The 22924-nt window shown below is 39.4% G+C and overlaps 1 protein-coding gene across 3 annotated transcripts; it reads left to right on the top strand.

Moving 5' to 3' along the window:
• The first annotated feature begins 33 nt into the window (after window positions 1-33).
• On the top strand, window positions 34-22707 carry CHKA (choline kinase alpha). 3 transcript variants are annotated; one of them, XM_032113098.1, is made up of 12 exons: window positions 34-441; window positions 3750-3861; window positions 10793-10846; window positions 14594-14707; window positions 15331-15464; window positions 15735-15839; window positions 16205-16263; window positions 18390-18477; window positions 19399-19507; window positions 19986-20092; window positions 20434-20515; window positions 21297-22707. In XM_032113098.1, exons 1-12 carry the CDS (start codon window positions 131-133, stop codon window positions 21354-21356), a joined length of 1335 nt encoding a protein of 444 aa, XP_031968989.1. In that variant the 5' UTR covers window positions 34-130; the 3' UTR covers window positions 21357-22707. The 3 variants fall into 3 exon arrangements, with proteins under 3 accessions (XP_031968989.1, XP_031968990.1, XP_031968991.1); XM_032113100.1 differs by lacking the exon at window positions 34-441 and adding an exon at window positions 745-857; XM_032113099.1 differs by lacking the exon at window positions 10793-10846.
• Window positions 22708-22924: the final 217 nt, after the last annotated feature.

Here is a 22924-nt window from a genome sequence, read left to right on the forward strand (position 1 = left end):
CCGTATAAAAGGGGGGCCGGGCACGAGCGCGGGGCTCACTCGCCGCCGGCGCTGCCAGCGGAGGGACGCACGCGAGCTGCCACCCCCGCCTGCCGCCCCAACGGCCACCGCGCCCCCCCCGCGCCGCGCCATGAAAACCAAGTTCTGCAACGGCGACGCCGACCCGTCCCCGCTCGGGCTCCTCCTTGGCCGCGGGTCCGCCGCGGCCGGGCAGCCGCCCTCACCGCTGGCTCATCCCGACCCCGAGGGGAAGGACCCCACCGCGGCGGGCAGAGGCGGTGGCGTCGCGACCCCACCCCTGGCGCTGCCTCCGCCGCTCGAGGAGGAGTCGCCGCCTCTCGACCCCCGGACGCGGCGCCGGGCGTATCTGTGGTGCAAGGAGTTCCTGCCGGGGGCCTGGCGGGGGCTGCGGGAGGAGCAGCTGCGCATCAGCCCCATCAGGTCAGTGCGGAGGGGGAGGTGGCCCGTGCAGGGGGCGGGGACGGGGGCGCGCCGCGGGTCCGAGCCGACCCCGGCGGGGGAGGCAAGAAGGGCTCTGTCTTTAATTTCGTTTTATTCTTTTAAATCCCTCCCGGATTCGGTGTAGTGGGTGATGGGAGCGGGCTGGCCGCCGCGGGGGGCGGTGCCGGTGCGCTGCCTCGCACCCGGCCCGGAGCGGGTGGTGGTGCGGGGGGCGGCGGCTGCTGCTGCTGCATCGCGACAGCCCCGTCTCGGCCCCGCGCCGGGGGAGGAGCCCCGCGCCCGGCCAGGAGAGGGATGGAGCCGGCAGAAACCGCTGCACCGCGCCCCGAGCTCCCTGCCGGGGGAAGGGGCCCTGCTGGGCCGGCCCTGGCTGCTCCGCACTGAGAAGTCGTCAGGTAAACGCAGTGTACCGGTGATGTGAGTCATCTTTTACAGCATACAGTAACGAGTGCTTGTGACTCAGCACGTTGGCAGCAGAAGTATGTAAATTGGGAACGTTCTAAAGCAATATGATGTAATGTGTTTGAGGTCTTTGCCTTCTTTGCGGAATTAAATCGCATCTTTATTTTACTTTAACTAAACCGATGTTAGTTCAAAGATTGCTCTTTATGCACCACTTGTCTCACATCTTCCAGATTGATCATTCTGCCTGATCAAAGGTGGAGTCAGGTAGTTTCAAAGGATACTGTTGTCAGTTTACTTTCCCAGTGTTTCTACTTTTGTCCATACACAAAATATGCCCACATCTACCCTAGGTAGCTAAGGGAGCATAAACAGTTGACAAAGCTCTGATGTATAAAAGTATGATTAAAACACATTCTTCTCATTTCTAAATTTATTTTAAAAGCTTTATTGAAAAATTAGAAACTCACTGAGACCCAGTGCAGGTAGTATTTGTTTTTCTAGATCATTTCTCTTCACTTGACATGATCATAAGGAGTTTGTGAAGGGAGAGAATTTTTACAAAACCAGTACAGTCCCTAACCAGTAGGCTAGTCTGATATGTCTAGTTTGAGTTGCTTAATTAAGTTTTCATCTGTATTAGTGTGTATTGCTGCCTTTGGTACTTACTTTCTAAAGCCTTACATTTTAGCACAGTTATCTTTGTATTTCTTGGAAACCTCCCATGTGAGACACCACTTCAAAATGGCTTGGTGGTTTCCAGATTTGGCAGAAGAGAAGATGAGCTGAAACTTAAAGATGTATAAAGCCATGCTAATTGGCAGGTTTTTTTTGGCAAAAGTCTTCTCACCACTTTCATCTCTGGAAGATGCATCATACTGGTTTGCTGATTCTGGTTTATATCAGTGTGCCTTCTCCAATGCGTCCATCAATATTGCAAAATCTTGTTCCTGAACAGCTGTCAGTAAAGTAACTGGTAGCTTTATCTGTATGAGTAAGATGTGCCCTTTTGACCTTTAAACAAGCTGCTGAGTCTACTGACCTTTCAAGAGAACAGTGCCTTTTGTTATGTTCCTGTATGGATTTCCTTGATAACTTTTCCAGGTAACTTTTGAAGTCCTAAGTGTTATAGTGAACTTAAACTACAGTGAAACTTACGTTTAATGGAGTTCAGCATCACTAAGGCACTCCAGTTTGGCTTGTCTGGTATAAAAAAAGAAGAGTTTCTGGGCTTTCACACACTGTATACAGGCTGAGCATTTGTTTAAGTCATGTAACTATGCAGATTCTTGAGCTTTAGTCCAATATTTCTTGCAAAATATTTCTCAGTGTGCTTAGTTCTTTTATTTAAGTATTGATGTTTTCACCAAAGTTCGTCAGAGGCTTAGAAAAGGTGGCAAATGTTTTTTTCAAAAAAATCTGTCTAGCACAGTTCAGATAAAGCCAGAAGTGTAGTTAGTGTAACTAACCAGTGTTGGGATTGCCTCTGAATAGCTGGCTCTGCTGTTCCTTTGATATCCTTTCCATCTGTCTCTTGGGTTTTTTTCGAACCTGTTCACCTTCATGGTTCAAAGTTACTTCATATCTTGTCTCTGAACATCCTTTTTTGGATGCCTGCCAAGCCACCTGGTTCTTTTCTGTCTCCTTTCTTAAGCATATTGTGCAGCTGCTGTTTTACTCTGTTTTCTTGAGATTTCTTTTTTTCTTCTCAGTTCTTGACTTTGGATATGTAGGCCAGCCTTTGCCTCCTTCTTGGTAGGCTTTTTCTCCAGAAAGTCTTTTCTGCTTCCCCACTGTGTTGAAAGAGAGCCCGGAAGAATATTTGAAAAAAAAAAAAAAAGCATTGAGAGGAATGTCAGGTTAGGACTGAGAACTGCATTTTAGCCACTACATTTTGGATCTGCTGTGGATTCTTGGAATCTAAGGTCACTGCAAGGTATTATATATTATAGGCAAAATCACTTGCAGAAGGGGAATTTGAAAATCACATCAATGAACATAATGATAATGAAAAGAATGCAGAAAAGCAATGCAGTAAAGAATGTGGGTTGAGTAGATGGGTGTTCTTAAGGAGCTACTAGAACATCAAGAAACTTAAAATCTCATCAATACAGATACACTCTAGGGAGAGCTATGCTTCAGTCATTCAGATGATACACAAACATGCTGGTTTTTCCATATAATTACTGTTTAATAACAGTGGTTTTACAGGAAAAAATGACAGCATTTGTTTTGTTTTCCATAGCTTTATCAATCTAGATAGATACTAGATCAGAGGAACTGAGTGTGATTTTAGATTTGATAAATACATGAGCAACTTCCTTTAAATAAAGAGCAGCTTTAATTGTAAATTTCAAAATTGAAAATGTGTCCCTAAGACAGACAGCAGAAGTAAGACTTTCATCAGCAATGCTGTAGCACAGGTATTCAGGTTAAATCTTCATAGCTGAATTTTGTAGCTGCCAATCCCAGTGATAGCAGCTCTTAATTCAAACTTAGTTTTATATTCACTGCATGGTTTTAAACTTACTCTGCCATCATTTTACTTGTGCAGCCAAGTATATCTTACAAGACTCCAGCATCACTGAAAATAATTTACAGAGGTCTACATAGTCGTTTGTTGCATTTTACATCAGTTTGTTCATAGCTTGAGCTGTGTTTTGGATCAATCGATATGGGTGGTGAACTATACATTAAGAAGCATGAAGCTGCCATTGTTTTATCTAAGCCTTGTATTTTATGAGTTATTGGTACTGTTGGAAAACTTTATTGTTAGAGAAGACCAGTTAATCACACCAAAAGGATGTTTAGTGCACCTCTAATTTGTTGAAAACAAAACGTGTGCTTATCCAAGTCAGCTAATCAATGTATTTCTCTGTCCTCAGAGGTGGCCTCAGCAACATGCTGTTTCAGTGCTCGCTACCTGATACCATTGAGACAGTTGCAGATGAACCACGGAAAGTTCTCCTGCGTTTATATGGTGCAATCCTGCAGATGGTGAGTCCATAGAGTGCTTTGGGTGTGGGAGGGGTTCTGTAGCTTCACTATAATGTGTTTGGCGATCTCCATTTGTGACACTATGCTTTATCCTTTAGGGAATGTTTCTGTGCTGGGGGGTAGATTGCAAGCTGAAAGCAGTTTTCCTCATGGTTTGTTATTGTCTAGAACTTACACTCCTTTCTACACAGATCCCGACTGGCGTGTGTTAGCTGACGGCTCATTTGCTGTTTGTTTGAGCACTAACGTTTTGTTTATGGTCTTAAGTTTGGACGGTGGTGTTTCAGAAAAACTTGCTTCTGTAGAGAATGTAGGACTTTGACATAACTAGCTAGATTGCAAGAGACTAAACTGCTTAATTTTAATCTTGGTAGCATTTATGAATCTTGGAGATTAGTTGAAGGTTTTGTCAAGCTTGTACACTGCTCAAGCATTTTATTAGATATCATGGGTAATTGTGTTGCTAGAAAATTTGATAGATAGTTTTAGAACAAAAATGAAGCATGAACATCAATACTGTACAGTCATCTCATTCCAAAACATGCTTTCCTGAATGTGTGAAATGCCTTATAGCTGGCATAGAAGCTTAACCGGATGTTTTGTCGAACTTTTAATGTTACTTTTATTCGGTTAGTAAAATGTAAATAGTATTGAAATTTGTCACACCTTAAGGGAAGTGGTTGGCAAATCTGTTTCAAATAGTAACAGTTAAAAGCAAGACTATTTTGTAAATGTGGTCTCTTCTAAAGCTGACAGACTGTTACTCTAGGACTGTACAGCAGATCTTCTCTTATTCATCCCTGCTACACGCTTGATTATATTGTAAATAAGCAATCATAACGTAAGTGTTTAACCTTATGAAAAATTGCAGCTTCATAACATTACATCTGTATGTTGGCAATTGTTTCTATTTGACTTAGAGGGTCTGGTTTTATTATCCATTACTTTTGTATTTTCCAGTACTCAATCACTTGCTTTGAACAACTGGTCCAATGTCTGCAGAAGATTTTCTGTTCCTGAAATTTCAGCCCATTCTTCCTGCTTCTGCTGTCTTGACTAAGCTTACTATTAAAAGTCTCATTAGATACTGTTGCTTTACTGACTTTGAAATGCTCCTTTATTATATTATGTGAGTTGTTAACTTTCCTGTGGTAACAAACTTTACCAGAAATATGTAAAATATTCCAGTGGTTTGGAATAGCATGAATTGCTTGGCTACAGCACCATATGTGTGTTGGAAAAGTTAAACTCTTAAACAAGAAACGTGTGTAGAAATTCAGCAATTCAAGCTTAAATAGTCTTTAGTTCTAAAAAGAAACTAAAAGAGTGAAAAAAATGGTGGTATGAAACTTTGTTTTCAAAATGACTCCTAGGATTGATGCTAAGCTGGGGTTCTTTTTAAGAATTAATGGTTTCAATGTAATGCTGAGTTAATATGTAGAAAGCTTGAGTAGGAACATGGGCTGTAAAACTAGTAGTGGTAGAGCTTCTGTTTCCCAAGAGCTGTAAAGAAATATGGCCTTTCCCTAATATTTCAAAGGAAAAATAAAGTAGACCCTAGAATTTGGTTGCCCTCTTCTTCCCTCAGAGTATTTTTTAACTTGCCTCTTCTCTGCCCCTATCCACTGAAGAAATCAAAATAAATTTTTGGGCTCTAAAATCAGAACTAATTTGATTTGAAATTGAAAGTGTGTTCATAACTTTCTAACCTTTCTGCTCTTGGTGTTGAAGGATCTTTTGAGATGTCTAACTTCCTTTATTTCCATAGTGGCAGTGAAATGACTGCTCTTGTTGGTGCAGTTCACTAATGGTTAAGTAAGCAGAGAAAGTCCCAAGGTAAAACTTTGATTGCATTGAGGTTCACAATTTTTGTCAACAAACATTTGTCTCTTCCAGCCCCTTTAGCTTAAATGCAAGTTAAAATATAAGCAAACTGTTTCATTGGGTATTTTGAAAACCTCACGTAGGAGTCCTGTGAGTTTCTGGGTGGCATAAGCAGAATGTTATGACAAGTCTGTTATGTGGGAGTAATTTGATATTTTTAGTAAAGTTGGTTAAGTTAAAAACCCTGTAGAAATTAAGGGACACTGCTTAAGTAAGTTGAGTTTTGAGACCTTACGCTAAAATCATAACTTAATTCTCAATTACTTGATTGTAACTGCCACTGGGTATTAGTAGTTACCACTTGTTTGTTTGAGCCTTTGTAGCATGTTTTAACTCTTGTCCATTTTACCTTCTGTTGAAATTGGAGCACAAACCAGTGATATCAGTTCTTTTTATCCCTTTACTGTAAATACTGTGTAACTATAGCAACCTGCACCAAATTGTTGAACATACAGAAGACAAGTTTAAATCCAAACTTTGAATACAAGTGAAAAATAGATCCCTGATTACTAACTTGAGAATGAATGATACTGGCACCATAATTCTTTGAGCCACCTTTTAAAGGAACCTTTTTTTCAGTTTTGAAAATAGCTCCAGTTTGCTTATTATGACTTTTGGAAGACACAAATGTCAGTACATGAAACTCATCCAATATAAACCATGCCAGCTGGCTAAAGCTGCCACACAGGGAAGGCTTTGTGCCTTCCTCTGTCATAGCTGATACATTTAAGCCAATTTTTTGTGTGCATGACTGTTGGGGGGGGAACTGGGTGGAGATGAACTGTGCTGGCTCGGCCATTATTATGAATGGTCACACTGGCATGGATGTTCATTAATCAAGGACTTCTCTTGAGTATATCCTTGAGCAGAACTTTTTTTTAAGACAAGTATTGTACTTGTGACAGGTTAAAGTACTAACCACATTAAAACTCCAATGTTTGAGGCACAATGCAGATATGTCCTACCCTGAAAAAAGGGAAACATCTTACTCTGCTTCACCTATTCTTGCTCCAACGTAGTTGCTAAATTTAAAGGGGAGCATTGAAAGTAAAGCTTGTAATGGCAAAATGTCTTTAACTGTTGGTTGTATTAGTGTTAACAACTAAAGCAAAAGGTTATCCAACAATATGCCATTTAACGTCCAAACTTTAAAATTGGATGTCATATGTATATCACTGTAGTGTTTGTACTTAAATTCAGAATAGCATCTTGAAAATGCTAATAGGATTTCAACATAAGGTGGCATCAACAAAAGCTCAAATTAAGGTGAAATTTAAGTTCACCTATCAAAAGGTAACTCAGGGATTGATTCCCATTCTTTTACACATGCCAAAAGAACCTTGAACTCTGATTCACTGGGGCTCTGTTACTGTACAACAGCCAAAACAATCTTGTATACAAATGAGGAAAAACAAACCAGTATACCTAATGTTCCTTTCTGGTCTCAATTTCTATGTGAGCAGATGCAAAATGAGTATAAATGGTTGCCACAGTTCTGTGGTAAATCTTTTTCCATACCTGCCTTGCTGCCTTTTATTTTGTGTAAGTAAATAAAATGCAGACTGCTGTGTAACTGTAATTATCAACGTCTTCTGTGGTTGTTGGTGTCCATGTCTGTTTGTAGCATGGAGTAACTACAAATCCCTGGCACTGGCAGACGGCTTGAGAGAAACCAAGCACCTCTTACGGGGATATATTTGTGTTGGGTGGCATTAAGGGTGTTCTGGGGTAATGTACCACTTTAGTTGTATATGCATGTGTTCTCTGCTGCAGGCTTGCCCATGCGATCGTGCCTAGAGCACTCTGGTTTCCAGGTGACAGACACGATTCACGGTATAGTATGAGATCTCTGAAGTGGAGCATTCTCTACAGCTTTCATTTTCTTTAGTACTGGATTTCGTTGTTTAAAAGTAAGCCTTAAGTAGCACCAGCTACTGTCTGTGCATCTGAATGTTTACAGCAATAACAGAATATCAAAAAACTGTCCCTTCCTTTTCTCTGCTCCCTCATAACAGAATGGTAACTTGATATGTAGAGGATTGGAGTTGTGGCTTTGGTAGAGCTTGAATTAGGAATTCTTCACGTGCTAGATTTTTAGGACTTCAGCAAATTAGTATCAGTTCCTAAGGTCTGACAGGGATAAGTGATCAATGGCAGATCCCTAGAAGCAGAAATAGTTATTGCTGAATCTAAAGCTGGTTTTGTTCTATAAACTGAAGTTCAAATTGATGTCTTCCAACAGCTTTTAGAAAAGTTTCCCCTGCGCAGGTTCACCTCTAACCTCTGAGGCAGTTCTTTGTAATGTTGTGATTTCTTGAGATTTGAATTCCTAGGGATTTATCTAATTCAAAGTATTGCAGTATTTTGAAATATTGAAAACTAAAGCTGAGTAAGCTCAGAAAAATCAAGTTATATTAGATTTAAATTTGTGAGCAGAGCTCAAAGTGATGTAGGGGGAAAAAAAAGAGATAAAAGTTCCTTCTCTGTACAGAATTCTCTAGCCAGGCATCATTTGGGTTTTTTGATAAGAGACTTCATCTTTCAGCTACAAGAGAAATAAATTGTCGGTATTAGGAAGATAATGGTTGAACTCAATTTTCTGTATCAAATTGCCGGATGTATAAACACTGTCTGGTCATCTGATCACAGATCAATGTGCACTGTTTCCCATTCTAGGACCTTTATCTTGTATCCTGCATTAAAATAAATTTACATGATCACAAACTAGGCTCTAAACAACTTCTGTTGAATATAGTTGTCCTCTCTTACTAAAACTGTAGTGAACTTTCTCAGGGCTTTGAGAAGAAATCTTCCCACAATAAAAGAAGCTCTGAGCAAATATTTGAAGAAATCTTGAAGCTGTGGAACATGTGTCCATTTTGAGTTAGTTTCCATGTAGAGAGAGCAATTAAAAAGCTGTACCAGTTACTCAGTCATTCTCTTTTGCAGGTAATTAAAATCTCCTCATTTCTGGCGAAGTAAATAGCTCCCAGAATTGGACATTAGTTGGAGTAGGCTATTAGAGTTATGGAAAAACTGCAGTTGATTGATTTAGCCAAGTGAGCTAAATAAATTGATCAAATTATGATGTGCTTAATTTTGAACCACTGTTCTCATAGGTGATTGTGGAATCAGGAAACAATCAAATTCTACTACTTTAATCTGTTAAACTCTTAAACTTCTGGTACATAATATTGCATCCTGCTTACTTTGTTCTCTTTGGCCATATATAGTGAAGAATTTCCTAATCCTAGGCTGAGTCCATGGCCACTTGTAAGACTGATCCTCTCCAAGCTCCCATTCATATTTGAAAGCTATTTATATATTTGTATTTGTTTTCTTCTGGAAACTAATGCTTCATGCTGAGGGAACAGAAAAGAGGGAAGGGATGCTGCAGAAGTCTCCTCTTGTGATGACTCTGCAGTAAAGCCCTAACTGTCCTTTTCTAATGGCACAGTAGATGCCATTAGGCTGTCTCCAACACTAATTTGAGGTGGAGTCTTGGAACTGGCTAGCTCTTTATATGGTATGACTTCTGGAAAGCAGATGCCAGTTCAGGTTCTTAGGAAAATGTGCTTACCTTCTGATTGAACTGAACCATTCTGAGAGCACCATTTATCAGGAAAGACTCCTGAATGGTGAGTAACTTTCTGACTGCTCAAGAAAAATCTGAGAGTGGTATTGATGTAGAACATGCTTGTTCAGAGAAGCCCTCTGTAAATGATTTTAATGCTCTTGAGTAGATACACGTTTAGCTGTAGTGAATATGTTTGGACTTTATTAATTTCCTTGAAAGTAATATAAAGTAATAGTAGTTTCCATATTGTCTTGTTTTAAACTTACATAGTAGTGTTATGGGAAGTACTTGCTGAAAGACCATCGATTGATGTTAACTATCCTTCTTCTATAGCTTCTGAAATACTGTAACTGCATAGCTTGTGTAAATCATTAGCTTGTTGTATTGTACTTAAGGCAGCTGGTGTTGCTTAACTGTATTCCATTAAGTTCATATTTCCACCCTTGTTTTGGACACGTTAGAGCTTTGGAACAGAAAGGTATGCACTGGTTCTGTGAATGCAATGTTTGTGTTCAGAAGGTGGAGATGCAGGCTGCCTTTATGGGCCTCTAAAGCTAGTCTGGTTTAAACAGTCAGTGCTGGAATTGCAACATAAATAGCAGCCACAAACTGTCACTAATTCTAAGCAGATATTTGCTTTCTCCTCTCCTTACCTTCAAGCCCTTTAAAGGACAAGGGTTTTAATACATCTTGAATTTTAAATGTGCAGCTCTATTAAAAGCATGTGCCATTGAGGGTTCAGTTGCTGTGGGTATGGTTTAATATTCTGAAATTGCTTTATAATGACTCTTAACAACCCTAGCACAATACATTATGCATGGCACTTGTTAAAGTTTTGCTAGTATACTGTGGTTCCTACTGAGACACCTTTAGCTTACACAGGCAATTCACTCTAAGAAAAATCTTGGATTTGCACAGCCAGTGGTACACTGGACATACAGCCTAGACAGCATGCTCAAACAAGGAAATTCTAGCCACAAAAAAATTTGGCAAATAAGGTAATAAGAAAAAGAAGTGCTTTGCAACCTTCATAACATGCCTCTTCCAATAGTCTAAGGCTTTTATGTAATCTCTGTAATGTGTCTCAAGTGCTTTGGCTGGAAGAATCTCATCCCAGATGTCATGCAGAGGGACTTAATTTTCTCTTAATTAAAAACGTTCCTCTGAGCTTATGGTGCATTTAAATCTTCTTTTGAAAGACTGGGAAACAATAAAAAATGTGTTAAAATCAGGTATTTACAGGAGTGACTTGGTCTCAGTGGCACATCCTTTTGAAAGATTTTGGAGTTGTTGAAAGTGTGGTGGTCAGAGGTCAGATGGATACTAGTGCTGTAGCTGTCAGAGATCTAAGAGAGTGTTGAGACTTCTAGTTAATTGTAGCTGGTACTTCTACTCCCGTTGTTCTGGTGGTTGCAGGTTAATAACTTTAAATTTCATCTTCTCATTGTGTTTGCTTTTTCTCATTCATAGAGGTCCTGTAATAAGGGAGAGTCTGTACAGTCTCAGAAGGAAAATGACTTGCAAGTGAGTAATAAAATTTGATTATTTCACAGAATTTTATGGATTATAGGGAAATATGGTGATCCTGCTTGTTTTAAACCAGTAGTTACTCTACCTGGACTGTGTCTAGAAAATGTAAAAAGTAATGAAGAAATTTATTTGCTCACAGAAGCAGCATTATAATGTGAGTGTCTGGACATAGTTTGGAAAGATTTAAGCATCCCACATTATGAAGAAACAGCCCCCCCAGTTCTACCCTAAATGGTTTCTTGCCATTTTGAATATTGGTATCAGTACTGCTATTTCTAGTTTTAGACTCTTTCTTCTTAAGTAGATGAACATCAGTTCTCTGCTTTACCTAATCACTACTTTTTTAATAATTTGATGAACTCCTTAGGAAAGTACATGGAGCTGGAGAGAAAATGCTCTTGAACATGAAGTGTTCCTGATTAGCAGTGTGCTTGGATCATCTCTGCTCTGCAAACTTTAAAGTTCTTGCATTTGGAGCCATTTCTTTTCCTGCAGCATAATGTTTAGCTGAGTGTATCTTTTCATAAAGTCATCTGAACAGGATTTGGTAATTTAGTTTTCTACCCTGGCAGTATTTTTTTCAGTAAGGGATAACATTGCAGCATGCTAGCCAGATGCCTTGGTTATGTACTCTGTTTTCAGCTCTGTAATGATTTTGGCAGTAACTAGGGAAAAGTATATTTTACTCAATTGATAAATGCTGCTTTTCTCCCCTTGTATTTTTGCCTGCTGGGAATGCCATCTGAAACATTTTCAAGCACTTGTTTGGTTTGGAGTTTTTTTCTTTCTAGGGGGTTGAAACTGGTTTTAAATTTTTTGTTGTTGAGTGACTGGTTTTGAAGTTTTGTTGACCTTTGTTTAGCTTACTGGAACAGCTTCAGTCAGTTGAACCAAGATTGAACTGAAAAATGTACTGGTTTGATACCTCAGTTTTTTTCAAAGATGAAAAATGGAGATGGCTTGATCTCTCCTCTACCACAATCCTGTAAAAAAAAAAAAAAAAAAAACCCTAAAGTTATAAAAGAAAACAAAAGCCCAAGCAAGCCCCACCCTAGTACCAGAAGCTCATAGAAGTCTTGCAGTACAGGAAACAAGATTTTGAACTTCAGAACTTCATTTGTGGTATTTGTTGCTTGAAAATAGTGATTCTCTGCTGATAGGTTGGTTTCTGCTATTAATCTCATAGTGCTGAAAATTCACTATTGAATCAGTGTTCTCAAGAATTACTGTCAGGATGGATTCGTTAATTTTCTTGTGTCTAGGTTATTAGAGGAGATGACATCCTTTAGAGAATAAAATTTTCTGGGTTCACTAGCAAAAGCATTGTAGTGTCTGAGCTGCCTGGTGTGTGACAATTGTGTCTAGACATTGGATAGTCTTATGTCAGCTCATAAGGCCTTCTAACAGGAATTATTTATGTTTTACTTTGGTTTTGCTATCATTTGCAGTAATTTTCCTTAGAATATGACTACTTTGTGTATTTTATAGTGAACTTTTTGTTAAGGCAGGAAAAAAGCAGAAGCTTCAGTTCCAACTGAAGTGTAGAAAGGCTTTTGTTCTGTCTTTGCCTGTATGGGAGTTGCATCCTGGGAAAGTCTTGTAAAAAATGTGTATAATTGTCAGGTTTGAAATAAAACATTGATTTCTAGGTATTCATTTAAAAACATTAGTGGTCCAATCTTCTCCAGAAATCTAAATACAAGTGCTTATGTATGCATCTCTGAAACTGGTCAAAACTGAGAGAGAGATCTTAAAATAACAGGTTGTTGTCTTGGCAGCATAAGTATATTGCAAAGTGTTTGAAGGCACTATGGTACATCATTTCCTTGGTTACAATGCTTGATCCTTTAAAGTCATCAGGTGAATATTAATCTGAAGAGTCAGATAACAGATTTGTTCTGTGTCCATATATGAAGTATGCTATAGAATTTTTTTTAATGTCCTTTAGTAGTTTTTCCACACCTATCCTGTGTTTGACAGTAGTGTATGGAGTGGAGATGTGGTAAAAGGTCCCTTGGGTATTATGGACGAGAAGCCTTTGTTCCTGAGATTACATAGATGGTATTGTTCCTTGGACTCTCCTTGGACTTGGTGCTCAGATGACCATTCTGCTTCAGTAGAGGAAGTTCTTCCAGTGCTTGTCACTTCTGATGCATGAAGAGATGTCTTAATGAATAACATTTTTTTTTGCTACTTTCTGTTATCCAAGAATAGTGAGTTGGTTTCTCAGTAAGATATGAAAACAAGGAACTGACACCTTAATGGGAACAGACTTAAAACACCTTGATGTTGTACCAGGTGCAGTCAAAGTCAGTGTTGGTTAATAATAGAGTAGACATTCAGTAGCTCATAACTAATTTTCTTTTTGGTGCTTGGCGTTAGTTTTCAGAACTGAATGGAGGAGTTCAGACCTGTGATCGTGAGGGCATGTGAAATGATTAAAAAAATTTTGGTGTGTTAGAGGATAAAGCATCTGGTGCTTTGAGGAACTGAGATGAGAAAATGGTGGAGCACATAGATGCAATACATTCGTATGCAAATTGTCTTAAGTCTCAGTGCTTCAGAACACAGTTACACGAGTCTTTACTACACTTCAATATGAAATGCTAGAATTTCTTGAAGATCTCAGAACAACGAGGTGTGGGGCAATAATAAAAATAATTTATCAACAGTACTGCCTGGAGTGTACTCAAGAGTGGAACTTGTATAGAGTTATATACGATCTGATATTGTGCTGACTGCAATAATGCAACAGGATCTGTGGTCAGAAATACCTGAGAGCTTTCTTAATTTTATGCTTTTAAGTGTTGTGGGTCTGACTTTGAGATGAGCTGCTCAAAAGCAGGCAGAGGCTTGGCGGATCTTTAGGATTGGAGTAGAGCTGGATTCTGGTTAACATAATTGCTAAAGGTAGAGATTTATAATGTGACCTCTGTGTTTACTTACAGATAATCTTACCTATCCAGAAAGTTACACTTCAGTGATTTTTGCTGGTTTTTTGAGACTAAATAGTTTGTATTTCTATTAATTTTTAAGCATTCATATTAAAAAGCTGTCTGCTTGTCATTGTTATGAACCAAGTTTATTGATATAAGAAAGCCATAGAGAAAAGTTCCTGAAACTTGAGGTATGTTTTGTGGTAGAAAAGGAAAAACATTTATTCACACACACATGTTCCTTAGCAGGAGCTTAAATTACTTCCTCACTTAAAAAAAAAAAAAGGAATACTTAAAATGTGCTTAATGGAAGGAAATCCTAAGTCATTCTTCTAAATGAAAAGTTGTTTTGTTCAGTCGTTCACTTAATTCACTTGTGTAGCTAAAATGTCCTTCTGAGGGGCAGTGTTCTGAAGAGTGTTAAAATAGCTGATATTGGATAATATTTGTAGTTCCTCTGTTGTATTTCAGTGAGATGAACTCCTCCAGGAAATGAATTTGTGGAGTTCCCAAAGGTTAGAGAGGAGAGGGTGTTTTGGTTTTTGCAGTTTTCCTTTGACCTGGCCCACCAACAGTACCTGTTAAGTAATACATATTTTCCTCCCCAGCTTTAAACTTGAAAGCAAAATACTTGTATTGCTCCTAAGCAGACTAAAAGTTATTAGTCAAGAAACTTTGTTTAGTAAAATGGTGAGTCTTTTCAAAGCTAGCCCTGAAATTTCTCACTTGGTAACAGTTTAGCTATTGTGCACACCCAAGTTAATTTCTGTGGAAGCACCAACTAATGCTGTAATTTTTTTGGTAGGGGGCAGAAGCCATGGTTCTGGAAAGTGTTATGTTTGCCATTCTTGCAGAGAGAGCACTTGGCCCAAAGCTGTATGGAATCTTCCCACAAGGGCGACTGGAGGAATTCATTCCCGTAAGTCCTGGTCATAATTAGTTAGTGGGCTGCTGGAAGCTGTTTTAATTGATCATGACAGGAAGGTCTCTGGACTGCCCAGAAAAGCAGGGATGGAGGAATGGAATACTTGGCTGCCTGTAGTAATTGCTGGCTGTAATTTGATCCAGTTAGAGTGGGTGTTAGAGAGTCCCACTGTAGCTCTTGCCAGGGGGAGACATCTAAAAACTCTCCAGCTCTAGCAGAAGCTAATAAATGAAGATAAAAAGCCTGTTAGATACCAAACATAGCATGGGAAGCTGTGGAGTAACACTTCCCTTTAACAGCAACAAGAGCAGATGCTTTTGATGTTCTTAAATATTTATACTTTATCTGCTTTGAAGATATTCTTAGTGTGAGATGTGATACTCCCCAGGTCTTGAATCTAGAAGTGAATTGATTAAGTTGTGAGTAGGGCTGGCTGACAGCTTTTCCAAAGGCAGTAACTTTGTAAATTCATCTGTGAGCAAAAAAGGGTATTGCTTGAGTACTATGCTAGTATTTCACACTATGCTGCATAGAGCCTAATTGCTAGTGTTTGTAATTAATCACGCTTCTTAATTAATCAATTAACTGTATTTTAAGAACACTGTATTTTATTACAGAGCAGAAAACTAAGCACTGAAGAACTAAGCTTACCTGACATATCTGCTGAAATAGCTGAGAAGATGGCTAGATTTCATGGCATGAAAATGCCATTTAATAAGGAACCTAAGTGGCTTTTTGGAACAATGGAAAAGTAAGTTATGCAATACTTTATGGGGAAAAAAGGTGACCTGTTGTAATTTTGATAAGCAGATCATTCTTCCTGAATGCCTGAGAACACAAGCTTTCTCTGTACCCAGAAACTATCACATGAAGGACTTCAGTTACCTTGAACAACAGTATTGTTTTCTTCAGTAACTCTTCTAAACTTCCTTGATTTTTGGTTTAAATGGTATCATAGTATGGGAAGAATAATATACTTGTTGTTATAAATCCTGTATTATTGTCTCTTCTTTTTTAACAGGTATCTAAATCAAGTGCTGAGAATTAATTTTACCAGAGAATCCCAAACCAGAAAACTGAACAAACTTCTCGGTTACAATCTCCCCCAGGAAATGAAAAATCTAAGGTAGGTTTATTTTGTCTGCCACTATCTTCTAATCTCCACAGTTTCTGGATGGATTTTTCTGTATACTTGTTCAGACATGTTATACAGTATAATACTTCATTTTACTTTGCAAGCTGATGATTGTTTTTGGTTCTGTGACCAGCCTGAGTCTCATACAAATACAAAATCTATGATGAAATTGCTGATCTGACTTACTGATCAGTGAAGTCAAACTTCATTGTGCTGATGTTTTGCTCCTAATTAAGAAAATAGGGTGTTTCTGGGAGGGAATAGTGTTTCAGATTCTTTCAACAAAATTACTTGGAAGTGGAACTGAACTTTAGTGGTTCATTACTTAAAAGATGCTCTGTTGATTTTTTTTCTAGAGCCATGCTTGAAGCTACTTCTTCACCAGTTGTATTTTGCCACAATGATTGTCAAGAGGGTAAGCTGCTAATATTTCAATATTGCTCAGTGATGTACTGTTGAGCCTTTTCTGGTTACTTGTTTGCTTTCTGAGAGGTAGCCATGTTGTGGAGGTACTGCTCTGAAGCAGCAGCTGCCTGGTGTGCTACAGTACCAAAGCAAAGTGTTGGCTTCTGCAACCCCTCAGGCTTTTTCAGAGAACTCTGGTGTCATGACTGGGTTAGGCCAAGAATTTACTCGAACTCTAGTAGTACAGGTCAGTTGATGATGGGAGCCTTACATGTTTTCTCTTTAGACCATACCTTGCTTTGCTGCAATATACATGATCAGGGTAGGATATACTTCAGTAATTTTAAAAGAAAGATGCTGAAAAAGTGCAATGAGTGGTGAAAATGGAGAGTAGGGTAGTTTGACTTGGCAGTTTTTAACTTGTACTGGTAAGAAATACTAGGAAAACCCTATCCACCTTTTTTTAGTGTTCTCTGGGAGTTATGGAAGAAATAACAATTTTCCTGAGCCAGTTACTGAAAAAGATGAGGAAGGAAGCAAGGCTGAAGGTGTGTTGGGTATGCTGTTTGTGTGCCCTGTCACCTGAACAGTGGGTTAGCTGGGCTGAGTTGGAAGGATGCTCTACTGGGACTGTGTGCAGGGCTGTTTTGTTGTCAGGGGTCTCAGCCTTGTCAGCTAAGGCTGAGGAACTGCCCTGAAGGACAGACACATAGGGACAGGCAGCACAAGGAGTAAAGGCCACTAACCTGAGGTGTCAGTAGTGGTAGAGTTTGAAGTCTCTCTGCTGATGCGGCATGGTGCACTACTGGAGGAGTCAGAGCATAATAGGGCTGGGGCAGGCTGGAGAGCCTAAAATTCCAAGGATTTGGAGGGTGTGTGTGAAATACTGTGCTTGCTTTTTCTATTGGTGCAAGAGTGTGGCATGGAGAACAGATGTACCTGCAGAGAGGGCTCACACTATTTCAGAACTTGATATTGCTTGACATTTGTTTACTAACTGGTACTTGACAGAGGCAGACTTGACGTCTTTTAGATGAATTATAGTGACTATGTGAATTGAAAGACATAAGCAATTGCCTAAACTTTCTGTATAGGTACTGGTTGTGCCACATACTAGAACAGCAGAGTGAGACTGTGACTTTCAGGCTGCTGAAAAGCAATTTCTGTCCCAAGTGTTGTATGATCAATGATAGTGCTATGCAGATATGAGAGATGCTGTGAAACTTAAGAGATCTCAGTCTGTGGAAATAATGCAGCATGGATTGCTAAGGCTGACAGGGCCACCTGAGCCCAGCTGCAAGGTAAACTGTGGAAACAGGATCCTTGGGAGAATAAACCTGCCTCTCCCTGTACAGAAAAAACTTCCTTGCTTTCAGCTTTACAAGGTTTATCACATATCTCAACTTCCAGAGAGCTGGTGAACAGCCAGTGCAATTTGGCTTTTCCTGTTGTCGTGGTTTAACTAAAACCAGCTGGCAACTGAGCCACTCAGTCTTTCCAGTGAGATTGGGAAGAGAATTGGAAAGGTAAAAGTGAGAACTCGTGGGCTGAGATAAAGGCAGTTAATTAGGGAAAGCAAAAGCTGCTCACACAAGCAAAGTAAACAAAGAAATTAATTCACTGCTACCCACGGGCAGGCAGTGTTCAGCCATCCCCAGGAGAGCAGGGCCCCATCACACACAACAGTGGCATGGGAAGACAAACAGCATCACTCCAAACATCCCTTCTTACTCCTTCCTCCCACTCTATATAGTGAGCATGATATCATAGTATGGAATATTCCTTTGGTCAGCTGAAGTCAGCTGTTCAGCTGTGTCTCCTCACAACTCCTTCTGCACCCCCAGTCCGTTTTTGGGATGGGGTGTGAAGCAGAGAAGACCTTGACTCTCCAGAAGCACTGCTCAGCAGTAACAAAAACATCCCTGTGTTATCAACACCACAAATCCAAACATAGCCTGGTGCCAGCTACTATGAAGAAAGTTAACTACCCCTGCCAAGACCAGCACACCTATAATTCTTCTGTGCAGATATAAGGGATAACTGGGATTAGCTGAACAACATTCCTTGAGATACACAGTATTACTTTTCTCTGGTTTTCCTGCATTATTAAATATGCAGTATTATCTTAACTTTCAGGTAATATCTTACTTCTGGAAGGCAGAGAGAGTTCAGAAAACCAAAAGCTGATGCTCATTGACTTTGAATACAGCAGCTATAATTACCGGTAAACACTTCATTTTCTCTTCAGCATGGAACTGTTCCTTTCTGCATGCTACAGGGAGGCCAAGTGCTGCACTACTGATTGCTTGTATATTCTAGCAAATTGTGTTCTGCTCTGTTAGTTGTGGTTAGCAAATATAACTAATCAAAACAGCTCTGGTTCTGATGCTGTTGAATTTAGGCACACAGCAGAGGCAAAGTTCTTGGGGCTCCTTCGTTGTTCAGACTAGAGGGCTTGTTTATGCACAAATGGCTTCTTGCTTGCATGGCAAAATTTTTCTAGTGGGAAGCTGAGGAGAAGGGTAGATTTCATGTGCATATGTATGTAGGGCAGCTTTGCTTTTGTATTTTTTCTTTCTGTCCTTTCTAATGGCTTTTTCATCTATGGAGATGAGAATACAAGTTTTTTCACTACATGGTTATGCAACATGCTTTTTTTTTCTTCTCTCAACCATCTAGTTAAGTGTTTTTAACGATGATCTAAGTGTGTATAGTCCTAGGATGAAACATTATCATAGCTGGAACGTAATGAAACAGTGAATTCCAATAATATAAAAGTGGAATATGTTGAAAACTGTGAATATTATCTCTTTGCCTGCAATAATGCCAGTGTTAGAGATGTCTGACTTCATGCTGAGATGTAGTGCATACTCAAGTATTTTTACTGTCTCCATTGGTATAAAGTTGGGTAGCAAAGTCTAGTATTTTCATGTAGCTGGTTTCATTCTTAACTGCCCCTCTTTACTAATTGTTTTTAATAACTTGCAAAAAGCTGTCTTCTGGTTATGAATTCTCTACCTCCAGCAAAACTGCAGTAAGTTCTGAGTAGCCCAGTGCTTTAAAACTTGATTTTGGGTTTGCTTAAAAAAACCCCCAGATTGCTAGTTTGCAAATACTGAGGTACTTTGTCTTTATTTCTTTTCAGAGGATTTGACATTGGAAATCACTTCTGTGAATGGATGTATGATTACTCGTATGAGAAGTACCCATTCTTCAAAGCCAGTGTTCCTAAATATCCTTCAAAGAAACAACAGGTAGACACAAAAGACATCATTAAATGCCAATATCCACAGTCTTCACATCTTAACTCTTTTTCAGTTCTTTTGGACTTACTGTGTCTCAAGATCTTTCCTCTATGACTTCCTGAAGTGTAATACTTCCTCTAATCCTGACCACCTTTGCTTTAAAAATCATAGGAACTTCATAGCTATTCAGGATAGACTATTTACTATGTGCTGTGTAGCCATCCACTGCAAAAAGTCCAGTAGTTGTAAACTGCAACTGTGAAATTAGTTGGCAGTAGCACTATGCTGCCTGTCCTAATATTATGGCTTTTCTTAAACCAGACTTTCAAGCAATTGTTGGAAGCACCATTAATCTTAAAGCTAAGTCCAACACTGTTCGTGTTTGGAAAAATAAATGCCAACTTACTAGAAAGTGTGCCTAGGTCTGAAAGAAGCAAATATATCTTGAGATGAAAAGTTGTAACTCAGTTGTTTACTTGCCTTCCAGCTTCATTTCCTTTCCAGTTACCTGTCTGCATTCCAAGATGGCTTTGAAAATCTGAGCAATGAAGAGAAGTCCAAACTAGAAGAAGAAGTGTTGGTAGAAGTTAACAGGTAACTTTCCTGTACAACTGTATCTTCAGACTTCACTGTGGTACCTGTACTTATATATATTTCACTGGGTGGAGGAACTTGAGCCAAGAGAGATTGAAAGCTATTTATATGTGGCAAAGAACAATCTGTCCACTGTGGTGTTAGATATGTGATATACACTAATAGTGGAGTAAACAGAATACTTCTTCATGGGGAAGCTAATGGAATTATTTTTATGGTATCATAGTTGAAGAAAAACGTGGACATCCCCAAACTAGGGAATCCTATTCTAAGAGGACGTTGAAATAAGGTGTTGTGACTTAGCTGGTATTTAGTTCAATAACATAGCCTTGTAATTTCAGGTTTGCCCTTGCATCACACTTCTTCTGGGGTCTGTGGTCTATTATACAAGCAAAGATCTCATCCATTGAGTTTGGGTACCTGGTAAGTTTTTTAATTGTAGTTTTACACAACTGAAAATGAATAATCTAAATAACCTGTGGTACATTATTGAAAAGGCAATAAAATGGCCTCTCACAGTAACTAGTATCTTCTAAGTGGAGTAAAGCTTTTAAAAATCCATTTGTTACTAGTTTGTGCTCTTTCTTTAAGAATGTAAAGAACATCTAAGACTGTAAAAACTTCAGGAATTGTTCCCATTGTTATGCAGAGAGTGTATAGCCTTGTGTCAGGCCTTGCAGTGCAGCATTATTCTGCAGTAAGACATCCCAAGCAAGAGAGAGGCCAACATGCAGTGAGAATTTTGAACTGAGTACTCGAAGTGCACACATTGTCCCATGGTGATGTTCAGCGTGCAGCAGTATCTGTGCCAGGTAGCAGCTTGTACCTGAGAAACTGATCAGTCTGGCTCTTGGTCTGTGCTTGGTGTACTGGAAAGTGATAGGACTGGCAGGTACATGGAGTATCTTGCAGGAAATATTGCAGGAGCCAGCCTTTTCAGTGAAGTCCTGGCCTTTTTTAGTACCTTTTTTTAAATGACATTTTGGCAGCAGCTAATTGTGTTAAGAGTTTAAACAAAACTGGAGGAAATTCTAAGAGGCCAGAACACCTCTGGAGAGATTATCCTTCTGAATAGAGCTAATTAGTGCGTTGAGATGATGGATTAGGAAACTAACACAGTAAATACTTTCATTATGTTTCCCCATCCCAAAAAAGAGAACAGCTGTTTACTGTATTGAGTACTGAATGTCCTTTATTTCTCCAGGAATATGCGTTATCCAGATTTGATGCCTACTTTGATCAGAAGAGAAAGCTGAAGGTGTGAATGTGGGGGGAGTGGCCTGTTGGTTACTGTATGAAGAGGGCAGCTGGACAGAATTTTCACTGTGCTTAGGCTACTGTATCTCTAATGAAGGTGTCACTGAATTCCAGTTCCTGGGAATGCAGGTGTACAGTACTGAGGACTATAAAAATTACTTGTTTACAGTTCGGTAAATAGTTGGAATGAGATTGGGAGGCAAAAGTAAAATACAACCATGCAGTATCTTTAAATCTTTTCAATCTAGAAGCTATTTTGTATCATGGGAGAAGCTTACAATTAAGTGTCAATACCACATGCATCAGAGCAAACTTACTGTGAGTACGTTTTCGGGAGGTGTTGGCATTCTGGTTTGTGTTGTAAGCGGAACAGTTGTAAAAGCTGATTCATTGTAGGCACTCCCTCTTAAGGAGAAGGAAAAGCAAAGGAGACAACTGCTAAACTGTGAAGTAGGCTTAAAAACTTACTGTGAGTTTAGGTTCACCATGCCCCAAGAACACTATTTTCAAAGCTGCTGATATCTTACACCACTTTAACCAGAAGCAACTCAACACATTGAAGCAGTGTGCTTTAAAGTGTTAGTGACACACACGAATGTTTCTCTTAGGCTGGTGTGCCTGGGAAGTGAAGTACAAATGAACTTTGAACTGGATGTTCTGAAGGAGTTTTTGAACCGTTCGTTCCATGTTGTTCAAGAACATGCTTTAGCCCAGCCTGGTTGTTCTCTTAAAATGCTGTGTCCTGTACAGGGGGTTCTGTGGGCTGGCAGCACTGGGAAGAGTGCCTTGAATTGCTCTAGAAGCTCCCCAGATAACTGGATTGGCATTGACAGTACTGGTAGTTGAGGCCCGTCTCTCTTCTTGTGTTGCCACAGTATATGGCTGTAATAAATAGTAGAGCCAAAGACTGTGGAGAACACTTCAGGAAATTGCTGTTCTGCCTATCCAGTTCTTATGTGGCTTGAGAGGTGCCTTTCTTGCACCTTCAATTCTCATCATGTTCCAGGAATCCAGTAAAGTGGAGCATCTTGTGGGGAACAATAACATGTATATTGAAACTTGAGTATAATCTGTGTACATGCCATCTAAAGATTTCTTTTGATTTTTGGGAGCTTGTTTATTTTGAATGTTACTTGTTTGTGCTTTCTAACACACTGTATTATATACAAACTTCTAAGTTTACCCTTTTTGACTTGTATAGCGAATACTGTTTGAAGCGGCTGAAAAAATGTGCAGCATTTCATGTACTGTATAGCAGAACTTGTAAAAGCTGTCATGTTACTCTCTTGTACAGAGAATCATTTTCCATACATTCAGTTATTAATACTTTATAATAAATATAAAGCACTTAAAAACACTGTTGTTGATATTCTTGAGTCTCTGTTACAGCTGCAGGATAAAATAAATGCTGTTTCTGGCCTTAATCTCTGTTGGATCCTTGCAAAGGCAGACTGAGATATATCCCAGAGCACTGAGCCTGTATATTCTACTTCAATGTGTCTTCAGCATTTATGGTATAATTGAATTCTAATAGAAAGAAAGGTGTTTAAAGCAAGTGATGAAAAGCAGACTGAA

The sequence above is a fragment of the Corvus moneduloides genome, chromosome 6 (assembly GCF_009650955.1).
Source record: "Corvus moneduloides isolate bCorMon1 chromosome 6, bCorMon1.pri, whole genome shotgun sequence".
Lineage (NCBI taxonomy): Eukaryota > Metazoa > Chordata > Aves > Passeriformes > Corvidae > Corvus > Corvus moneduloides.